Here is a 17,583-nt window from a genome sequence, read left to right as displayed (position 1 = left end):
GGGCAAATAATTCCTTTCACAATAGCATCCAAAAAACTGAAATACCTAGGAATCATCCTAACGAAAGAAATCAAAGACCTCTTCTCTGAAAACTCTGAAAAGAGAGACTGAAGATGATATCAGAAAATGGACAGACATCCCCTGCTCCTTGGTAGGAAGGATTAATATAGTGAAAATGGGCATACTTCCAAAACTGCTATATAGATTTAATGCAATTCCAATTGAGATCCCAGCAGCATACTTCATAGACCTCGAGAAAACAATCCAGAAATTCATTTGGAGCAAGAAGAGACCCAGAATAGCAAAAGCAATTCTAGGTAACAGAGACATGGCAGGGGGTATCACAATCCCCAACCTGCAACTCTACTACAAAGCTACTGTGATAAAAGCAGCATGGTACTGGCAAAGAAACAGACTTGAGGACCAGTGGAACAGATTAGAAGATGCAGAAACAAAGCCAGACACACTCAGCCATCTCATCTTTGACAAAGGAGCCAAACACCCTCAGTGGAGGAAAGATAGCCTCTTTAATAAATGCTGCTGGAAAAATTGGGCTTCAACTTGCCAAAGATTAAAACTAGACCTATATCTCTCACCATGCACTAAACTAAAATCAAAATGGATTAAAGAGCTAAATATTAAAATAGAAACTCTGAACCAGTTGGAACAGAGATTAGGTAGAACCCTTGAAGACATAGGTGTAGGAAAAGATTCTATGAACAAAACCTCAGTTGCCTGTGAACTAGCACAAACAATCAACAAATGGGATCTCTTCTTCTTAAAAAGCTTCTGCACAGCAAGAGAAACCACCAGCAGTGTGAAGAGACAGCCCACAATGTGGGAAAAAATCTTCACCTGCTCTTCCTCAGACAAAGGTCTACTATCTCAAATCCATAAAGAACTTAAAAAGATCAGACCTCCCAAATTTAAAGACCCCATCCAAAAATGGGCATCTGAAATGAACAGACATTTCTCAGACAAAGAAGTAGAAATAGCAAATAAATACATGAAAAAATGTTCAACATCACTGATCATTGGAGAGATGCAAATGAAAACAACATTAAGATTCCACCTCACACCAGAATGAATGGCTGCTGTCATGAAATCAACCAATAACACATGCTAGCAGGGCTGTGGGGAAAGAGGAACCCTGTTCCACTGTTGGTGGGAGTGTAGACTGGTGCAACCACTGTGGAAATCGGTATCGAGATACCTAAAAAACTAGGACTGGAAGTCCCATTTGACCCCGCTATTCCACTGCTGGGGATCTTCCCTAAAGAATTAAAAGAATCATACCACAATGATATATGTGCACCCATGTTCATAGCAGCACAGTTTGTAATAGCTAAAACTTGGAAACAGCCCAAATGCCCATCAACTGGAGACTGGACAAAGAAAATGTGGTTTTTTTAAAAAATGGAGTACTACTCAGCCATAAAAAATGAGAAATTAGAGACATTTATAGCTAAGTGGATGCACATTGAGGCAATACTCTTAAGTGAAATAAATAGGACACACGTGTATATACTGAATAGTTTCTCTGGTGTGAGAAACTGAAAGTGTAAATAAGGACTAAATGTATAATAGGTCATGTGAAATAGGAAGAAAAGGGACAAAGGGGAAGGAAGTGGGAGGGCTAGGGAAAAGGATAGAAGGGAATGGGATTAATATGAGAAAATGGAAAAATAGGAACAAAATCTTTGTAAATAGGGAGGACTGGAGGGGTTGAGGGAGGGCTGGGCAAGGGTGAAAAATAAGAACCAAGAGTGACTATGTAAAGGTGCAAATTTCCAATGATGAATGTCATTATATTGTATACCTAAATTGTACCAATGATTAGAATGAACAATCGATAATGTAAAATAGGAAGAAAAGGTCCAAAGGGGTAGGGTTAGTGGGAGGGGCAGGGGAAAGGAAAGAAGGAAAAGGAAAAAATGATGAGAAATGGAAAAAATGGAAATAAAGTCTTTGTAAATAGGGAAGGGTGGAGGGCATGAAGGGAGGGCTAGGAATGGGGATAAAATAAGAACCAAGATGCATTATATAAAGGCACAATTCCCAATGAGAAATGTAATTGTGTTGTATACCTACAATGTACCAATAAAAGAATTTAATACAAAAAAAAAAGATATCTATAGCATTGTAACAATGACGTACACGTCCTATTCCCTGTCAACTTTTCCAGCCTTCTGACGGCTTCTCTCTCCCATTCACTCTCCTTCAACTATGCAAAGTTTGTTTGACCTCAGAACCTTTACACATAATGTTATTGCTATGGAATGGTCTTACACTCTCATTTTATTCAGCCATTAGATTTTAGCTCATTTCCTGAGTGAAGTCTTCCCTGCTACTCTAGGCCAGATGAAGCAGCATCCATTTCACTTTATATATATATATATATATATATATATATACACACACACACCATATATATTTTTGTAACCCAGCATTATTGCTATTATCTGGTTGATGTTGTATACCCCAGTAGGCTATAACTTTCACCAGGGCACAGACTGTGTGCTGAAAAACATTTATTAAATGAATAAATAAATGAATAAATGAATTCAATGTTTATTCAGATTGTGAACTTTTTGATTGCAAACATAAGCTCTTTACACAACCTAGCCTAGGACATTGTGTAATCTGTAACTCCTTCTCTCTTCCATGTCTATGCATGATTTAATGAATAAATACTTGATGTGAAAATGAATTGGGATACCTAAAATCACTCATTATTCTTCAAAAATTACTTCACTCACATTTATTATTGTTATTATTTTAGTTTTTTTGAGATGGGGGTCTCGCTATGTACCCCGGCTGGCCTTGAACTCATTGCAATTCTCTTGCCTCAGCCTCCTGAGTGCTGGGATTATAGGCATGCACTACTATGCTTGGCCACTTGCATTTATTATATGCATTTCCTTTTCCTACTCTACATATATTCCATATTTTTGTCTCTTTTTTTTCCACAAGTACAATTCATTCTTTGTGGCTAGAGGAAATTTCTCTAGTCAGTAATTCCTTCCCTTTTAATGTCATAGAATTTACTATAGAGCACAAATGGAATTGCTGTGTACTCTTAAAACACTGTATAATTTTAAATAAGAACACTATTTTTTTTACCTAAGAGGCACTGTTCCTATTTCTAGGGATGGGGAAGAGATGACATGTAGATGAAGAATCAGCATTGATTATGAATATTAAGTCAAATATCAGAGGATTGGGATTTGCATTGGGGGTGATAATCCATCTATATTTCTGCCCATTGCTTTCATTAATGAAAATTAAATTGCAGGTCCTGCCTTTGTATAAAGTTTCCCAGTCTGTTAATATGTCTTGCTGCAGCTATAAAATTATCTTAAGGGATGGCAGAATTGTGCTTATATTTTTTGAATTCCTGGACATGGGAAGTTAATCACCTATAGAGCTCAGCTGTTGTTTGCAGAACTCGGAGTGTTACAGAATAGTTTTGAAATATATTTTCAGTGCTCACAAAGCAAAGCATGGTGAGGCAAGTACTAAACCAGGAGAACAGACTTGCAGTATAATCTGGAATCTGCCTCTATGTAACCATGAATGCCTCACAGATCTCTCCGGGATTGTGCCCTCTTTTGTAAGACAGACTATATCATACTTCCATTCATTATTCACAGGGTTGCTGTGAGGGTCAAATGAAGAAAGTACAATAGAATATATATTTTAAAATACCCTACATGGATGATTGGCACAGTAAACATTTGATCTCACTCTTCCCTCAGGTCACCCTCACTGACAGCTGGCAGTCATTCATTTATTCATATTTTACTGCTAATCAAACAGGTGAAGGTTAGAGAAAAAGAAAAAATAATGAGACCTCAAAATAAGTCCTGCAAAATGTGCAATTGTTGCTATTTATATTGGTTTGTTTGGTTTTTTTTGGTACCGGGGATCGAACTCAGAACCTTGCGCTTGCAAGGCAGGCACTGGAACCCCTGAGCTAAATCCCCGGCCCTGTTACTATTTATATTGGGATGAAGAGACAAATTGTAAGATTCTTTACATTCTTCAAACAATAGATATTTGTTTTCAGCATTTATTGTTCAGGGATCAAAAATAACATGCTAAGTATTAATACAAATGTTTCCGTTTTTATACAGTATGAATCTACTTCAAATATAATTTTCAACAAACATAGCCCAATTTTTCCTATAGAGTTCTTTTACAATTTAAGAAGTTCTTTTTTACAAATGCAGGTGAATAAAATGTATTATTAAATATAACCATTTAAATGCATTAAATGGACCCCTTCTACCTACTTAGTAAGTATGGTGGGATCTGCAGTGGTCAAACTCAGTTATGAGTCCAAAGCTTCAGATTTGGCATGAAAGGAATGGCTAGGCTGGATGAATCCATCTTTACTTCATTCACCTTAGTATTTGCTGCCAAACACATAATGTATATTTCACAGTATGCCTTGTTTTATACAACCCATGATTCTGAAATTTATGGAATGTACATTTTTTGAAATTGAATTATTTTAAAATATAATGAGGGAGTTTACTATTTAAAATAATTCATTTGGTAATTCTTTGTATTAGACTGAATTATATTACATTGCTGATATCTGAGCACTTTTGGACTACAAAATGTAAATGTAATATGGCTCAATGTAATAAAAAGTGAAGTATCTTTCATTTTATCATAAAACAAAGTATATCTATACCTACCTGTTTATATACCAGCTGATGTGAAATTTGGGGGGAGAATGGGATGGGGCAGTCAATATTTTGTACAGAAGGATAAATTCACATTATGCCCACTGACTAGCTGACTCTTTGAGCAGTAGTATAGGTCAATTAATATATTTGGGGCATGACATATTATATAAATGGAAAAATTATTTTCTTTATAGTTTGTTATTATTAAACCATTCATTTAATGATTCAGTATTAATTAAAACATCCAGTTTATTTTCCTAAAGATTAAATACCATGTGAGTCACCATAGTGAAGCAACAGTTTAAATTATTTCCATTTATGTTATCACTGGAAATTATGGGGTTTATGCTGCTATTTTACTATAATCAGTGCTTTGTGTTTTGGTGAATATTCAGCAAAGATCTAGATACCATGGGGTAGTTGTGATTAAAGAGAATGGTTGTTTTCCAGGTGAGTAATAGTCATCATGTAAATCACTGATTTCAGGAAGTTTTAATCTCTAAATTTGGGTTAGGGAGGTCAGGTGGGTAGGGAACAGATTTGCAGTCTCTTTCTTCATAAGATTCAGTAACAGCGCATTGAGTACCTTCCTGTCTGCTGCTGTTTGAAAGTGTTATCATTTCCTTCATTTATCTAGCCACTGACTTCCCAACTGTAAAGTGCATTTAAATACTGTGGGCACAAAAAAGGAGAACCTGGAAAGAGGGGGAATACATGTCCTTAAGAAGTTCTGGTGTATTAAAAAAAAAAAGAAGTTCTGGTGTATACTGCCAGCCTTTGATGAAGTCCATGTATGGCTGCCAAGAGTTAAAATTTTAAAAGTCCATGGCATCTGTGTGTTGAATAAAGACACAAACTAAGCCACCAAGATATAATAATATGAGTCACTTTGCACTTTAGAAAACATAAAGCAAAAAAGGAACTGTGTACCTTATCTAAGTCTTAGCCTACCTGCTAATTTGTTCTGAATGGTGCAGAATGCAGCTGCCATCTCTGACAGTGAGCAATTGTAACAGGTGTGGCAGAGTCTACCTTGCTGCTAAGTTTAGCTCTGCACATTGGGGATTTTACACTTTTCAGCCCCTTGGAGAAGGGAGCGTTGGCAAATGACTGTATAAAATTAGAAAGCACTTGGGAATTTCACCACCACACTAGATTTAGATCAGAGTAAATGGGCCAATCTAAATTGGTTACAGTGGTGGTAGAGGCACTAATTTCACATCCATTCCACTTCTCTTTTATCACCTCTGCAGTTCCCCATGGAGCACACTGTGAAATTTGATGATAACCTTTTAGGTGCAAAGAACCACTGGTTTTTTGAACATGTAGAATCTAACACAGGTGTACTAGTTCTTTGGTGGCAAAACTGCCACTAAATTTCTAATTTCTGATTTGTAAACAGTATGCATCTCATTTGGTTTCTCTCTGGAAATTTAATTTAAAAGAACCAAATTCTCTCCTACTGACATACTAGGGTGACTTACGAGAATGAAAGTTTTTAAAATATATTTTTCCTGTAGATAATAACTCTTTCTGCAAGGCTGCTTCTTAAACTGAAAGTTTCTTTAAATCTCTTCTTTCATTTGGGACAGACTTCATGGGCTAAGATGATGAATCCATTGTTCTTTTGGGAAATGGATCGTGATCCTCTTCTGTTGAACTCTGACAAGATTTAGCTTCATATTAGCAGAGATGATTCTTTAGGGCCAAAAATGATGAGTTAAAACTTGCCTTTTTATTGTGGTACCTTTTTGGAGCACTCATACCTTTCAAAGGAAAATTCTCCTTGTTTGTTCTCAGAGATTCCAAGGATCTTGTGTTTTTAACAACAGCATCATATGAATTTCTGTGGTTTCTGAGGTTTGTTGAAGGCCAGGGCTTTCTTTGGTTACTATGGAAAACTGCCCTCCCAACCAGCTGTCATTTCCTATATTCTTTTCAAAGAATGAGTCTCAGACCTCTTATATATCCCACAAGCAGAGTCAAGATGAGGACAACACAAATAAAACATGAACAGCGTGTTGTTATATAGGAAGCTTTGTGTAAGAAAGCAAGATTTCCAGTACATCAACACACAAGGATTCAATAAGATCCACTAAATCTCACCTTCATTCTGGCTTTAAGGAGTGGGAATTCGACTCTGCATCTCTACATCTGTGAATTGTGGGACACTTTCTGTGCTTTCAGAGGTGATGGGTGAGATGACATGTTTGAGCCGAAGGAACATTGTGAAGAGCAGGATGAGGAGAATGGCCAGGAGGCTCAGAAATAAACCCACATACATGTACAGGTTGGAATACTTGTCTGAAGTGGTGTCAACCTCAGTGGCCAGAGTGGGAAAATGGGCCCTCCCAGTGAGATTCCCATGGTACTTAAAATGCACCTCCGTCATCACTCAGTACTTGAGTTGATATCTCTGATTTCTATTGCTTTTGCAGCATTCCAGGTCACTTACACTGTCTTAGTATACTTGGAGTGTTCCAACAATCTTATACAAACCAGTCACTCTTGGAGTGAAATCATCGTGCCCAGACAAGAAAACAGTAATGTTCTAAATTGGTAATTTCCACACTCTTTCTTTCCTCTAGCACAGTAAGTACCTCCTTCCCAAATAGATTTTATCAGAATTTGTTAATCAATTAAAATATATCTATAAATCAAGATTTATTTTTCACATTCCTACTTGTACACTAATTAAGTGTGGTGAAACTGTTTTCTAATACTGCAATGGGGACAAGAATCTCTTAGAGTATTATATGAGACTTTTACTCTATTTTGGTAGAGAGAGAAAGGGCTCCCTTTTACCTATATCCATTTAGGTTTATTAATTGCATGCATTTAATTAGGTTCTTCTGTGAGGAGACTTTCTAAAGGTATTTATATATTTCTGGCTCATTATATCTGAATTTTCACACCTACTTGTCTGTCTTTCTGAATTGTCCCTAAGGAAGGAGACTAAAGTTCCTGCCCAGTTGCACAGCTTGAGGGCTGTAAGTCTAGAGGACATGAATTTTCTACACCTTTGTTGATGTCCCTCACTGTAGGTTGGAGGGAAATTGTTGTCAGACCTGGTAATTCTCAGATGGAGGAAGTCTCAAAGATGCTAACAGCAGTAGGCCTAGGTTCAGAAGATTTGGCTTCTAAGATTCTTCAACAGATTTATTTTCCTGAAAAAAAAATCAAAGATAAAATTTTCAGGTATCTAAGGGAAATGGATGAAAATATATTTTGAAATAGAAATGAACCAATACATTGCATAATGGTTTGCTACAGGCAAACTAGTTTTAAAATAATATAATTTTCCATAATTTTGACTGCCTTTTTTGTTTGTATGTGGTGCTGGGGATTGAACTAGAGGCCTTGTGCATGCTAGGCAAATGCTCTACCTCTGAGCTACATCCTCAGCCCTTTTTGTTTTTATTTTGATAACAAGGTCTTGCTATGTTGTCCAGGCTGGCGTGGAACTGCATCCTCCTGCCTCAGCCTCCTGAGTGACTGAGATTATAGATACCACCATGCTTGACTGAATATCTTTTCCTCTTTTGCAGGAAATAGCTATTAAAAGGTTAAAGAAAAATCCTGATAACTAAACAGCAGCTAATAACTAGGCTAGATCAGGATAGTGTTTTCCATATTAACTGATCATAAGATTCATGTGGGGTGATTTAAATATGCCAAAATTAGGCTACAAACTAGATTTTTGAATCATAATCTTCAAAGTAGGGACCTGGGCACCACTTTAAAGATTCAGATTTTATTGGACTGGGATGGACCTCCAAAATTGTTATTTTTTAAAAAACTTCCCAAGTAATTCTAAATTGCAACCAGGACTGAGAAGCACTGATCTGGCTTAACCAGGAAAGCCTACCACTGAAACAAAGCAGACCTAAATTTAAGGATTTATCAATTCCCAGGTTCTAGTGCCAAATTTCACTTTAATGTATCATGGAATGTTAAAAAATGAAGGTGTCTTCCAGTTTTGTTTTTTGTTCTCTCTCATTTATGTCGTGGGGGTGAGAATACATATTATTTTCAGTGTTTGTAGGCAGAATAAACGGAGAAGGTGTGTCTGTGCTGAGCAAAATAACAGCATCCTTCGTTATTAGACAAGACAGAACCTTATCTTTATTGGTAAAAACATTTCAGTTTGTAAAAAGGGTCAGCCATTTACTGTTGAAGTTTCCCAAAACGATTCAGCATGCCATCCCAAACATTAATTTTGAATAAAATGAACAACATAACCACCATCACCTGTCACACTCCAATGTGCAATAGTATCAGATTACTGGCAATGTAGCTTAGTTGTGTCTCTTGTTAACATATTCAAGGAGAGTTAATAGAAACAGCTCCAATAATCTCATTATTCTTTCTATCATCTTTGAGTTTGTAACTAGTCTGGAGCACTTCAGCTTAAATTTTATATTCTCTACTGTACATTACTGTATTTTCTGTAAGCTGCATGTTTCTTAGTATAACTACTTATAAGGCATGATTAAAATGCACGGCGAATGCTTAAATTTTAAAAAATTTATTACAGTAAAAGACACTGCCATTAATATCCACCTCCCTCAAACACTTGCCTTTACTTCAAACACACTTATCCCATTGTTCTTGCCACTTTCTGAAGCAGTTCTGGAAGTCTTCTTTTATAAATGTCTTTAAGAAATACAATTAAAAAATATAGTGAACGTTGTTTGTACCATCCAAAGGAAATGCAGGCTCATAAAAAGAGTCTGGTGGGCCTGGGATTTAGCTCAGTGGTTCCACCGCCTGCTGTGCAGGCACAAGAACCCGAGTTCAATCCCCGGTACCAAAAAACAAAACAAACAAACAAACAAAACCAAAAAACAAAAAGAGGCTGGTGTGTCCTCATCAACCTTATTCACCAGATCTGGCACTGTGCAACTTCTGGCTTTTCTCCAATGTCAAAATGACCATGAAAGATAAATATTTTGAATAGATTCAGAACACTGAGGTAGCCAGGACAGCATAATGAAAGATATTCACGAAAGAGGACTTCCAAAACTACTTTAGAAAATGTCAAGAATGATGGACTAGAGTGTTTGAGGTGAGGGGGAGTACTTTGAGGGGGTTTTATTGGCTATGTGTCTTTTACTATAATTTTTTAAAATTTAAACATTCAATATATAATTCAGGCACAACTCTTATTGCTTCTACCATCTGTATAAAGCTACTTTGTAAGAAACAAAGAGCAAAGACAGGCATTCTCTTCCTACGTTCTTTGGAACAGTGGTCTAACAAACACTTTTGCTGTGCTTCAATGTACATCAATTTTGATTTTTTTTTTTTTGGTGGGAGGAGGATTGAGACCCAGGAATATGCTTTTCATGCAATTCTTTGCACTCTGAGTGTTAAGAGTTAACTATTGGTTTTTCTCTCTAGAAAGTCCATCTGAAGAACTTAGATCATCCTTTTTTTTGGTATTGAGAATCGAACTCAGGGCCTCTCAGATCATCTGTGTTTTGATTGTTTGGAGGACCAACTTTTAAAAAGTATTTAAAACAATGTTATTGTTTAAATTGTATCTCCCAAAAAGGTATCTTGATGCCCTCCTCCCCAGTACCTGTGACTCATCTTATTTGGAAATAAGATCTTTGCAGATGTAATCAAATTAAAATGAAGTCACTAGGTTGGCTCTAATCCAATGACTAGGGTCCCTCTAATCCAATGATAGAGTCAATCATTGAGAAGACAAAAATAGAGATTGGAGTGATGTATCTATAAGCCAAGGAATGCCAAAGATTCCCAGCAAACACTATAGGTTGGAAGCAGGGAAGATTCTACTGTACAGATTTCAGAGGATTTGTGACCCAGCTGATGCTTTGACTTCAGAGTTTTAGCCTCCAGACCTGAGAGAATAAATTTCAGTTGTTTCAAGCCATATAATTTATAAAACATTGTTATGGTAACTCTAGGAAACAAATACATAGAATAACTACTATGAGGGTTTTGGAACCTTGGAAGTAGTGTTTCTCAGTTCTGGTCTTGGGAATTCCTTTCATCAGGATAAAGCACCTGGAAGGTGCTTATTAAAATGCAGATACCTAGGCATTCTCTCTTGCTCCCTAGGTCCTGATATCTGGGGATAGGACCTTGAAATCTGTTTGTAATGAGTTACCCACTTAAAGTTTCTAAGCACACATATTAGGTCTTTTGAAAATAGTATATACCATATCTCGGTTCTTCCTCCAGAGGTTTTGATTCATTAGTTCTGTGTGGGATGTGAACATCCTATTGTTTAAAGCTCTATAGATGAATATGATACACTATTATGACTGAGAAATAGCACTTTACAAAATAGAACCTAGGATTTCAAGTTCAGGACTCTGACAGTCTCAGACAGCTCACGCAGAGGCATTCTTTGATCTCAGCTTCCCCTCAGATATTAAATGTGTTACATATATAGTCAGTCTGAGCAAACTTCCTTCCATCACCTCTTCTCCCTGAAGCTGCCTTCATTAAGAATGGTATTAGCACAGAGATAAGAGCTTAATGGATTTTCACTTCTGTATCTTGTAAGTTACTTTTTCACCTGCCTTCCAGAAGAGAAGTGGAAGCAAAAATACACACTTGATACTAATTTAAACCAAGTGAGAGTGACCTCTATACTATTATAGTATCTTTTTATTCCTCCTTAGAAGTGGAATACACAATTGGATAAGTCACACTTATTGGCTTATGGCACACTGTTATAACTGGTAAACTCAGACCCTCTTTAATTTGTTTACTTAATATAATGAACACCCATAGACAAACACTGTTCCTATTAATTTTGAATAACTAATAATTTACATGATATCCACTTACACTCCCAATCTCATCCTCCTACCTACTTATCTACAGAAGTAACCAGTCCTTTGAATTTTGTGAATAATTGTCTTGTTTTGATTTATATACACACACATACCTGCACACACATGTGTGTGTGCATACACACACAACACACACACTACCTATGCCTAAACAATATGTAAGCTTTATTTGAACTTTATTTTTTGAAAAAGGTGATAGGCTGTGTGTAATTTTTGATTTGCTTTTTTAAAACTATGTTCTATTATTATACAATTTATTTATGACTATTCTAGTGGGATAAAAAAGGAATTAAGTTTTGGAATCCCATATGTTGCATTTGAGGTTCCTTATTGCCTTTGGTATTTACTCCATTCTCGTTAATTTAACATTTAAGATGGTCAATGCCCAAGCTGATCTTAATTCCTTCCATTACCTTCCTTTCCAGTAAAACTAAAATGCTCTTTGCTTTTAATAACTGCAGATTACAGACTATCCAGTAGTATATAGTAGTTCTTACAAGGGACTTGAGGAAGCTTCTCTGGATTACTGAAATTTTTTCCATCTAATGAGATAGTCTAGCAGTTTTTCCCTAGTCTGGTATGTTTGGTTCAGTAGAAGTATTTCATAGTGGTAGTGACCACTTGATGCAGAGTCTGGGTTTCTCTATAATCCCTTTGCCAAATGCAGGAGTTGCAGACATGCTACTGGCAAGAGTAAAGCAAGTGGGTATCCTGGTGTTGGGGGCATTTTCTTATAGGATTTCAGTCTTGATGAACATACTGGTGCAGGAATCAGACTCCTGGGGGCGGGGGGTCACACGCAGTGCCTCCTGACAGCCCCTGCTGGCCACTGTGGGCAGTAATGTTGACATTATTTGACGTGGCAGGTATGATGCCTGCCTTCTGGTGTATTGGGTGAGTAGTTGAGCCAGGGAGAGGAGCTTGGATGATTAAGTGAAAAATAAGAGATTCTTGGCTAAGCTGAAGACTTCATTTGGGAACCAAAAACAAGTAATCTCTTGGACCTTGAGTCACATATTTTCCTTGAAAAGTATGGATTGTCCCACAAAATTTTGTTGGGGGTTATATTGAGAGGTGGAGTGAGATTAATATGAGGTTTTATTTAATGGCACACTGTACTGGAAATCTGAAGACCTACAGCAGATTTAAATTCCAGCTCTTGTTATAATTTTTTAAGATTGTGAAATTACAATAATGCACATGAATCAAGTTTTAATATACTGTATGATGGGTGGATGAGGCAGTCCATTGTACCATTTCTTTCTTTGGATTCTCAGGCATCGTTTGGCAGTGCAACAACTCTGTGACATTAACAAATTCAATAAAAAGTAAAAAAAAAAAAAAACTAAAATGCTCACTCTTTTTTTGTGTGTGTGTACTGGGGATCAAACTCAGGACCTTACGCTTGCAAGGCAGGCACCAGAATCACTGAGCTAAATCCCCAGCCCTACAGTGCTCACTCTTAATCTACTTCCCTGCTTTCATGTTTTGCTGGAAAAGTTCCTTCCATCTTTACATGTCTCCACATAGGGAAATGCTACCATTCTTCACAGTTCATGAAGCTGAACTTGATTTCCCACCCCAATTTAATTCCCACAGTTTTAAATCTTTCCTAGAATAATTACACTTGTCTAATATTATAAATATCTATTTCATGTGTTTTCCCTACATCCTAATTTATAAACTCCTTAAGGACGTCTTTTGATATTCTCTTCTTTATATAGCTGTGCTTGCAGTAGTTTCTCAATAATAATTGAATAAATGCATGGATATGACTGAAGAAATGCATTTAACACTGACAACTTGAAGAAAAGCAGTCTTCTCTTATCTCTGATTTGATTGCTAATAGTCATTCCTTCGTATCTGTGAGTCATTGATTCCAGAACCCCCACAGATACCAAAATCTGAGTATGCTCAAAACTCTTATATAAAACAACATAACATTTACATATAATTTATTCACATCTTCTGGTATACTTTAAACCATCTCTACATTATTTAAACATCTAATATGATATAAATGCTATGCATACAGTTGTTATTCTTATTATTTAGGGAATAATGACAAGAAACAAAAGTCTTTACATTTTCAGTAGAGATACATTTTTTTTTTCACATATTCTTGATCTGTATGTAGTTGGCTGAATGTGTGGTTGGTTGAATCTACAGATACAGAATCCTGAGATATGGAGGGCTGATAGTAGAACTTGGAGAAGAGACTGAATTTTCCTTTAATTTTCATTCCCCTCCTTTACTCCCCAATCTCTTACTGTATAAAGGAAATTAAGTCCTAGATTATATTCTAGAATTCTATTATTATTATTATTATTATTATTATATTCTAGATTATAATCTAGAATTAAGAGTAACCACTTTGTTAAAAAACTTTACTTTTGGGCTGGGGATTTTACTCAGTGGTGCTGTGCCTGCCTTGCAAGCACAAGGTCCTAAGTTCAATCCTAGGTACTGAAAAAAAATAATAAAACATAACTTTGCTCTTGAATTGCTATTTTAGTTACAAAATTTTAAAGGAAAACTATGTAGAGAGGGTGCTTTAAAATTAAAATTAAGGGTTAGAGAGTACAATCTCACCTATAGATGACTTTCAATAACAATTGATAGTAAATTTCCTGTCTCCTACTCAATTGACCCTGAATTTTTCTTGGGCCTGATATTTATTTATTATTCTATGAAGCTTGGAGAAGCTTAGACAACAATGATGTCTGCTATAGTTGTCAACTTCTTTAAATGTTTCCTTTGAGGGTTTGGAAAACTAGCCACATAATTTCCAAAATCCTCTATTGTCTGCAGGTCACCAAACACCCTGGTTAATTTGGGTAGGTTTATCAATTTAATTCCTTAAATCCATTATGGACTTTGAAATGAATAAATAAACATTTAGGTCCTGGGAAATTATTTTTGTTACTCTGTTCCTATAGCTAAGATTTCTTCTTTCCAAATAGGATTGCCACGGCTTTCTTTGGTCACTAATGAATTGCACTGATGATGTGATTGTTACATTAAAAGTTCTGCATGAGAGGAAAAGAAAGACAACCATACACTATTAAAAGGTGCAAAAAAAATCCACTCATTCCGAGGGATCTGATTATTGTGGAAGGACCTTTATAGACTTATTTTAGTATCCTACAGTCCTTTCTGGAAAGCTCATGAATAAAAATCAATTTCTAGTTTTTCAAAAGTGGTTGAAAGCTGTTGGGGGATAAAGAAGATAGTGAGGAGTGGGAAAAAGGGTAAAGAATTAGGAAAAAAAAGGAAGGGCAATTGAAGAAGGGAGAATAGAAGAGTAGGAAAGGAAAGAAATGTGAGAGGTGAATAAAGAGAATGAGATATGTGGGAAGGGGATAAAAGGTAGGAGAAAATGAATGATTAACAAGAAGAGAAGAAAGGGAAGTAGGAAAATATTGGGAAAGAGGGAGAAAAGTAGAAGTTTGGAGGAAAGGAAAAGAGTAAAGAAGGGTTTAATAACTGGACAATGTCCAACATGAACCTGACTATCAAGTTTTCTTCACCTCTATTGTAAATCAAAATGCCTATAAGTGATGTGAAGTCACCTTTGGCTTTCTGTTTGCATGTTTTGTCATTAACTTGGTAAATAAAACTGGTAATAAAAATTCTTGTGTTTTTAGTATTGAGCTTGAAATGTCCAAGTCTTCAATAATGTTTGACATTAGCATAGTATGTATAACCTCACAGGAGCAAAATAGCATAGGCTCCAGGATCATAAATTTTGCTCCTCAAAATGAGAAAGGAACATGAAATTTTAGTCTTTGTGGACCTCAAGAGGGATTCCTTGGGTGAAACTTGTTTGTAATGAAAGCAGCAAAGGTCTGCATAGCCTGACAAAATCAGACTGACATTTATGCAACAAACCTTTATTGAGTGCCAGCCAAGCCCTAGACACTAAACTCAGCACTGGGGATGTATAAATAAATGTATCCTTATCCCTGTTTTGGTACTCAGGATGCTCCTAGCACTTACATTTACTTTCTTATTGACAAAGTTCTGAAAACTATCCACTGGTTATTTTATATTTTTCTGCATGACACCTGCCTATATAATTACACAGATTAAATCCTCCCAAATAGCTAAAGAAAATGATTAGTGGAAAAGAAAAGAAAGTAATACCTATCCATGGCAACAGCTCCAAGAGTTAACACTTCCTGTTTGTCTGTATCTTCCAGGTGAAGGAAAGAAAACTATGGGGAGTTCCGAGCTGTTAAGAGTATTGAGCTCCATAGCAGCCTATGAAAATACAATTTCAGTAGCAAGCCATTAAGTAATAAGCTTTCACAAGTGGGAGTTGCTTTATCTGCCACAGATGGTGCCTATTTGTCACACCTGCCAATAAATAAAATAATGCCTCTCAATTCATCATCATATTTCCAAATTTCTCTTACCTTTCCCGGCTCTGGTTAACCATTTAAGTATTACTTTTAAAGCTTGCTCCAACAGACAACTTGTTCAGTAACATCTCTGGAGTATTTGGAAAATAGATCGAAAGCCTTGTTTTGCCAGAAAAGCCGAACTATGTTCACGTAAAGTATGCTTTCTCTTTCATCTTCCTGAAGAGTCAGCCCTTTCCAGAAAAGCAGAACAGAACCTTCTCTTAGTTATCCAAAATGCCAGTTGCCACCTATGGGTTAGAGTGCAGTTTCAGATGTCTTTTTCTTTTAAGCGCCAAACAGAAAAGGGAGGTCTCTGGATGTGTATGCGCTTGCCTTCTGGAGCACTTGAATGGAAGCTGGCTGAATTAGTTGTCTCTAGTTCCTCATTCCCAGGCAACAGTTTAGAGTATGCCGCAGGGGTAGCACTCAGCTTTGCTCTGCCTTGCGGTGTGGAGCCCCAGAGAGAGGGAGGAGATAAGAGGGAAGCGAAGCAAAGTTTGTGTAAGCCTTCCAATTTAACCCTTTCCGGGCTTCTTCGTGAATCTGTAGTATTAGCTTAAGCTCCCTCTTTTGTAAAAGGTGCTTCAAATGTCACTTAAAGGAATCAGATTTCTTGCTCAATTCAAGATATTTTTTTTACCCTAGATCTTACAGCAATATAGGTTTAGAATTGAAACCAAACATGCCAAAATGTGGTGGTATTTATGTAACTCCACTTTTTATGAACAGATTATATATATGTGTGTATGTTTCTAGGATTGGGAAACTTTTTTAGGCATTAGATCAATACATTTAGCTTGGATATTTTGTGGAAATATAAGATCCACCTGAGTTTCTGGTTAAGGGTGTAAAGTCTTTAAAGAAAGCATGTCTATCTAGGGTAGATATTTCATTAGAAATGATTTATCCACCTGTAGTTTAAATGCCCTTACCATCTTTTCACACCAAGAGGAAGGAGATTACCAGTTCTGGAGTGCTTACTTTGTATAAAGCATGTGATACAAAGAACTTCATTTAATTCTCACAACTCTATGACTTGGTTTCTCATTGTACAAATGGAGAAACTGTAGCTCAGAGAGAAAAATCTGTTGTGCAGTTTAGCAAGCCTGAAGCCAGCATTTGAAAACAAAGCAGAGTGATTCCAGGGTCTCTGTAGCAGTATTTCTTAAATTTTGTGAGTCTTGTATGCCTTTCAGAATCTAATGAAAACTATGGACCTTTTCCTCCCTTGGAAATATTTGATTTTTGTGCTCCATGGTCCCCAAGTTAAGAACAGCAGAATGTTTCTATGTCACTTCTTCAATACCATACCATCATTTGTGCATTGTTCATCATACAACAACAGACCATTGTCGCAGGTGGAGACAGGTGGAGAGTCCCCGAAATCTCGGGCCTGACTCCAGATGACGAATGTTGTGGAAAAATCAGATAGAGATCGAAAGTGTAGAAGCAAAGGTTGTACTTTTATTTAGCAAGCATGCAAGAGTACAGCTGCCTTCTCTCAGAGAGACAGGCAGGGGTGCCCAAAATGGAGCCACCATTGAAGGGGGGCTCAAGGTGTAGATTTTATAGTAGTCGGGGCCTATCCTGTCTCTGGACTGAGGGTGTGCCTACTTGATTGGTTGTTTATTTGGCTCCTTACTAGGG

At 36.6% G+C, this 17,583-nt stretch overlaps 1 protein-coding gene across 1 annotated transcript; it reads right to left on the bottom strand.

Moving 5' to 3' along the window:
• Positions 1-3,909: 3,909 nt before the first annotated feature.
• Positions 3,910-16,365, bottom strand: Sertm2 (serine rich and transmembrane domain containing 2). The gene is made up of 2 exons (XM_087196767.1): positions 15,949-16,365; positions 3,910-7,864 (listed from the first exon to the last, which is right to left on the bottom strand). The coding sequence occupies exon 2, from the start codon at positions 7,087-7,089 to the stop codon at positions 6,817-6,819; it is 273 nt and encodes a 90-aa protein (XP_087052893.1). The 5' UTR covers positions 7,090-7,864; positions 15,949-16,365; the 3' UTR covers positions 3,910-6,816.
• Positions 16,366-17,583: the final 1,218 nt, after the last annotated feature.

The sequence above is a fragment of the Heterocephalus glaber genome, unplaced genomic scaffold (genome assembly GCF_053883595.1).
Source record: "Heterocephalus glaber isolate CG9 unplaced genomic scaffold, H.glaber_assembly_v1.0 deba00001613, whole genome shotgun sequence".
Taxonomy (NCBI): Eukaryota; Metazoa; Chordata; class Mammalia; order Rodentia; family Bathyergidae; genus Heterocephalus; species Heterocephalus glaber.
The sequence above is the reverse complement of the archived record's forward strand: the minus strand, read 5'-3'. Positions and strand labels throughout refer to the sequence as shown.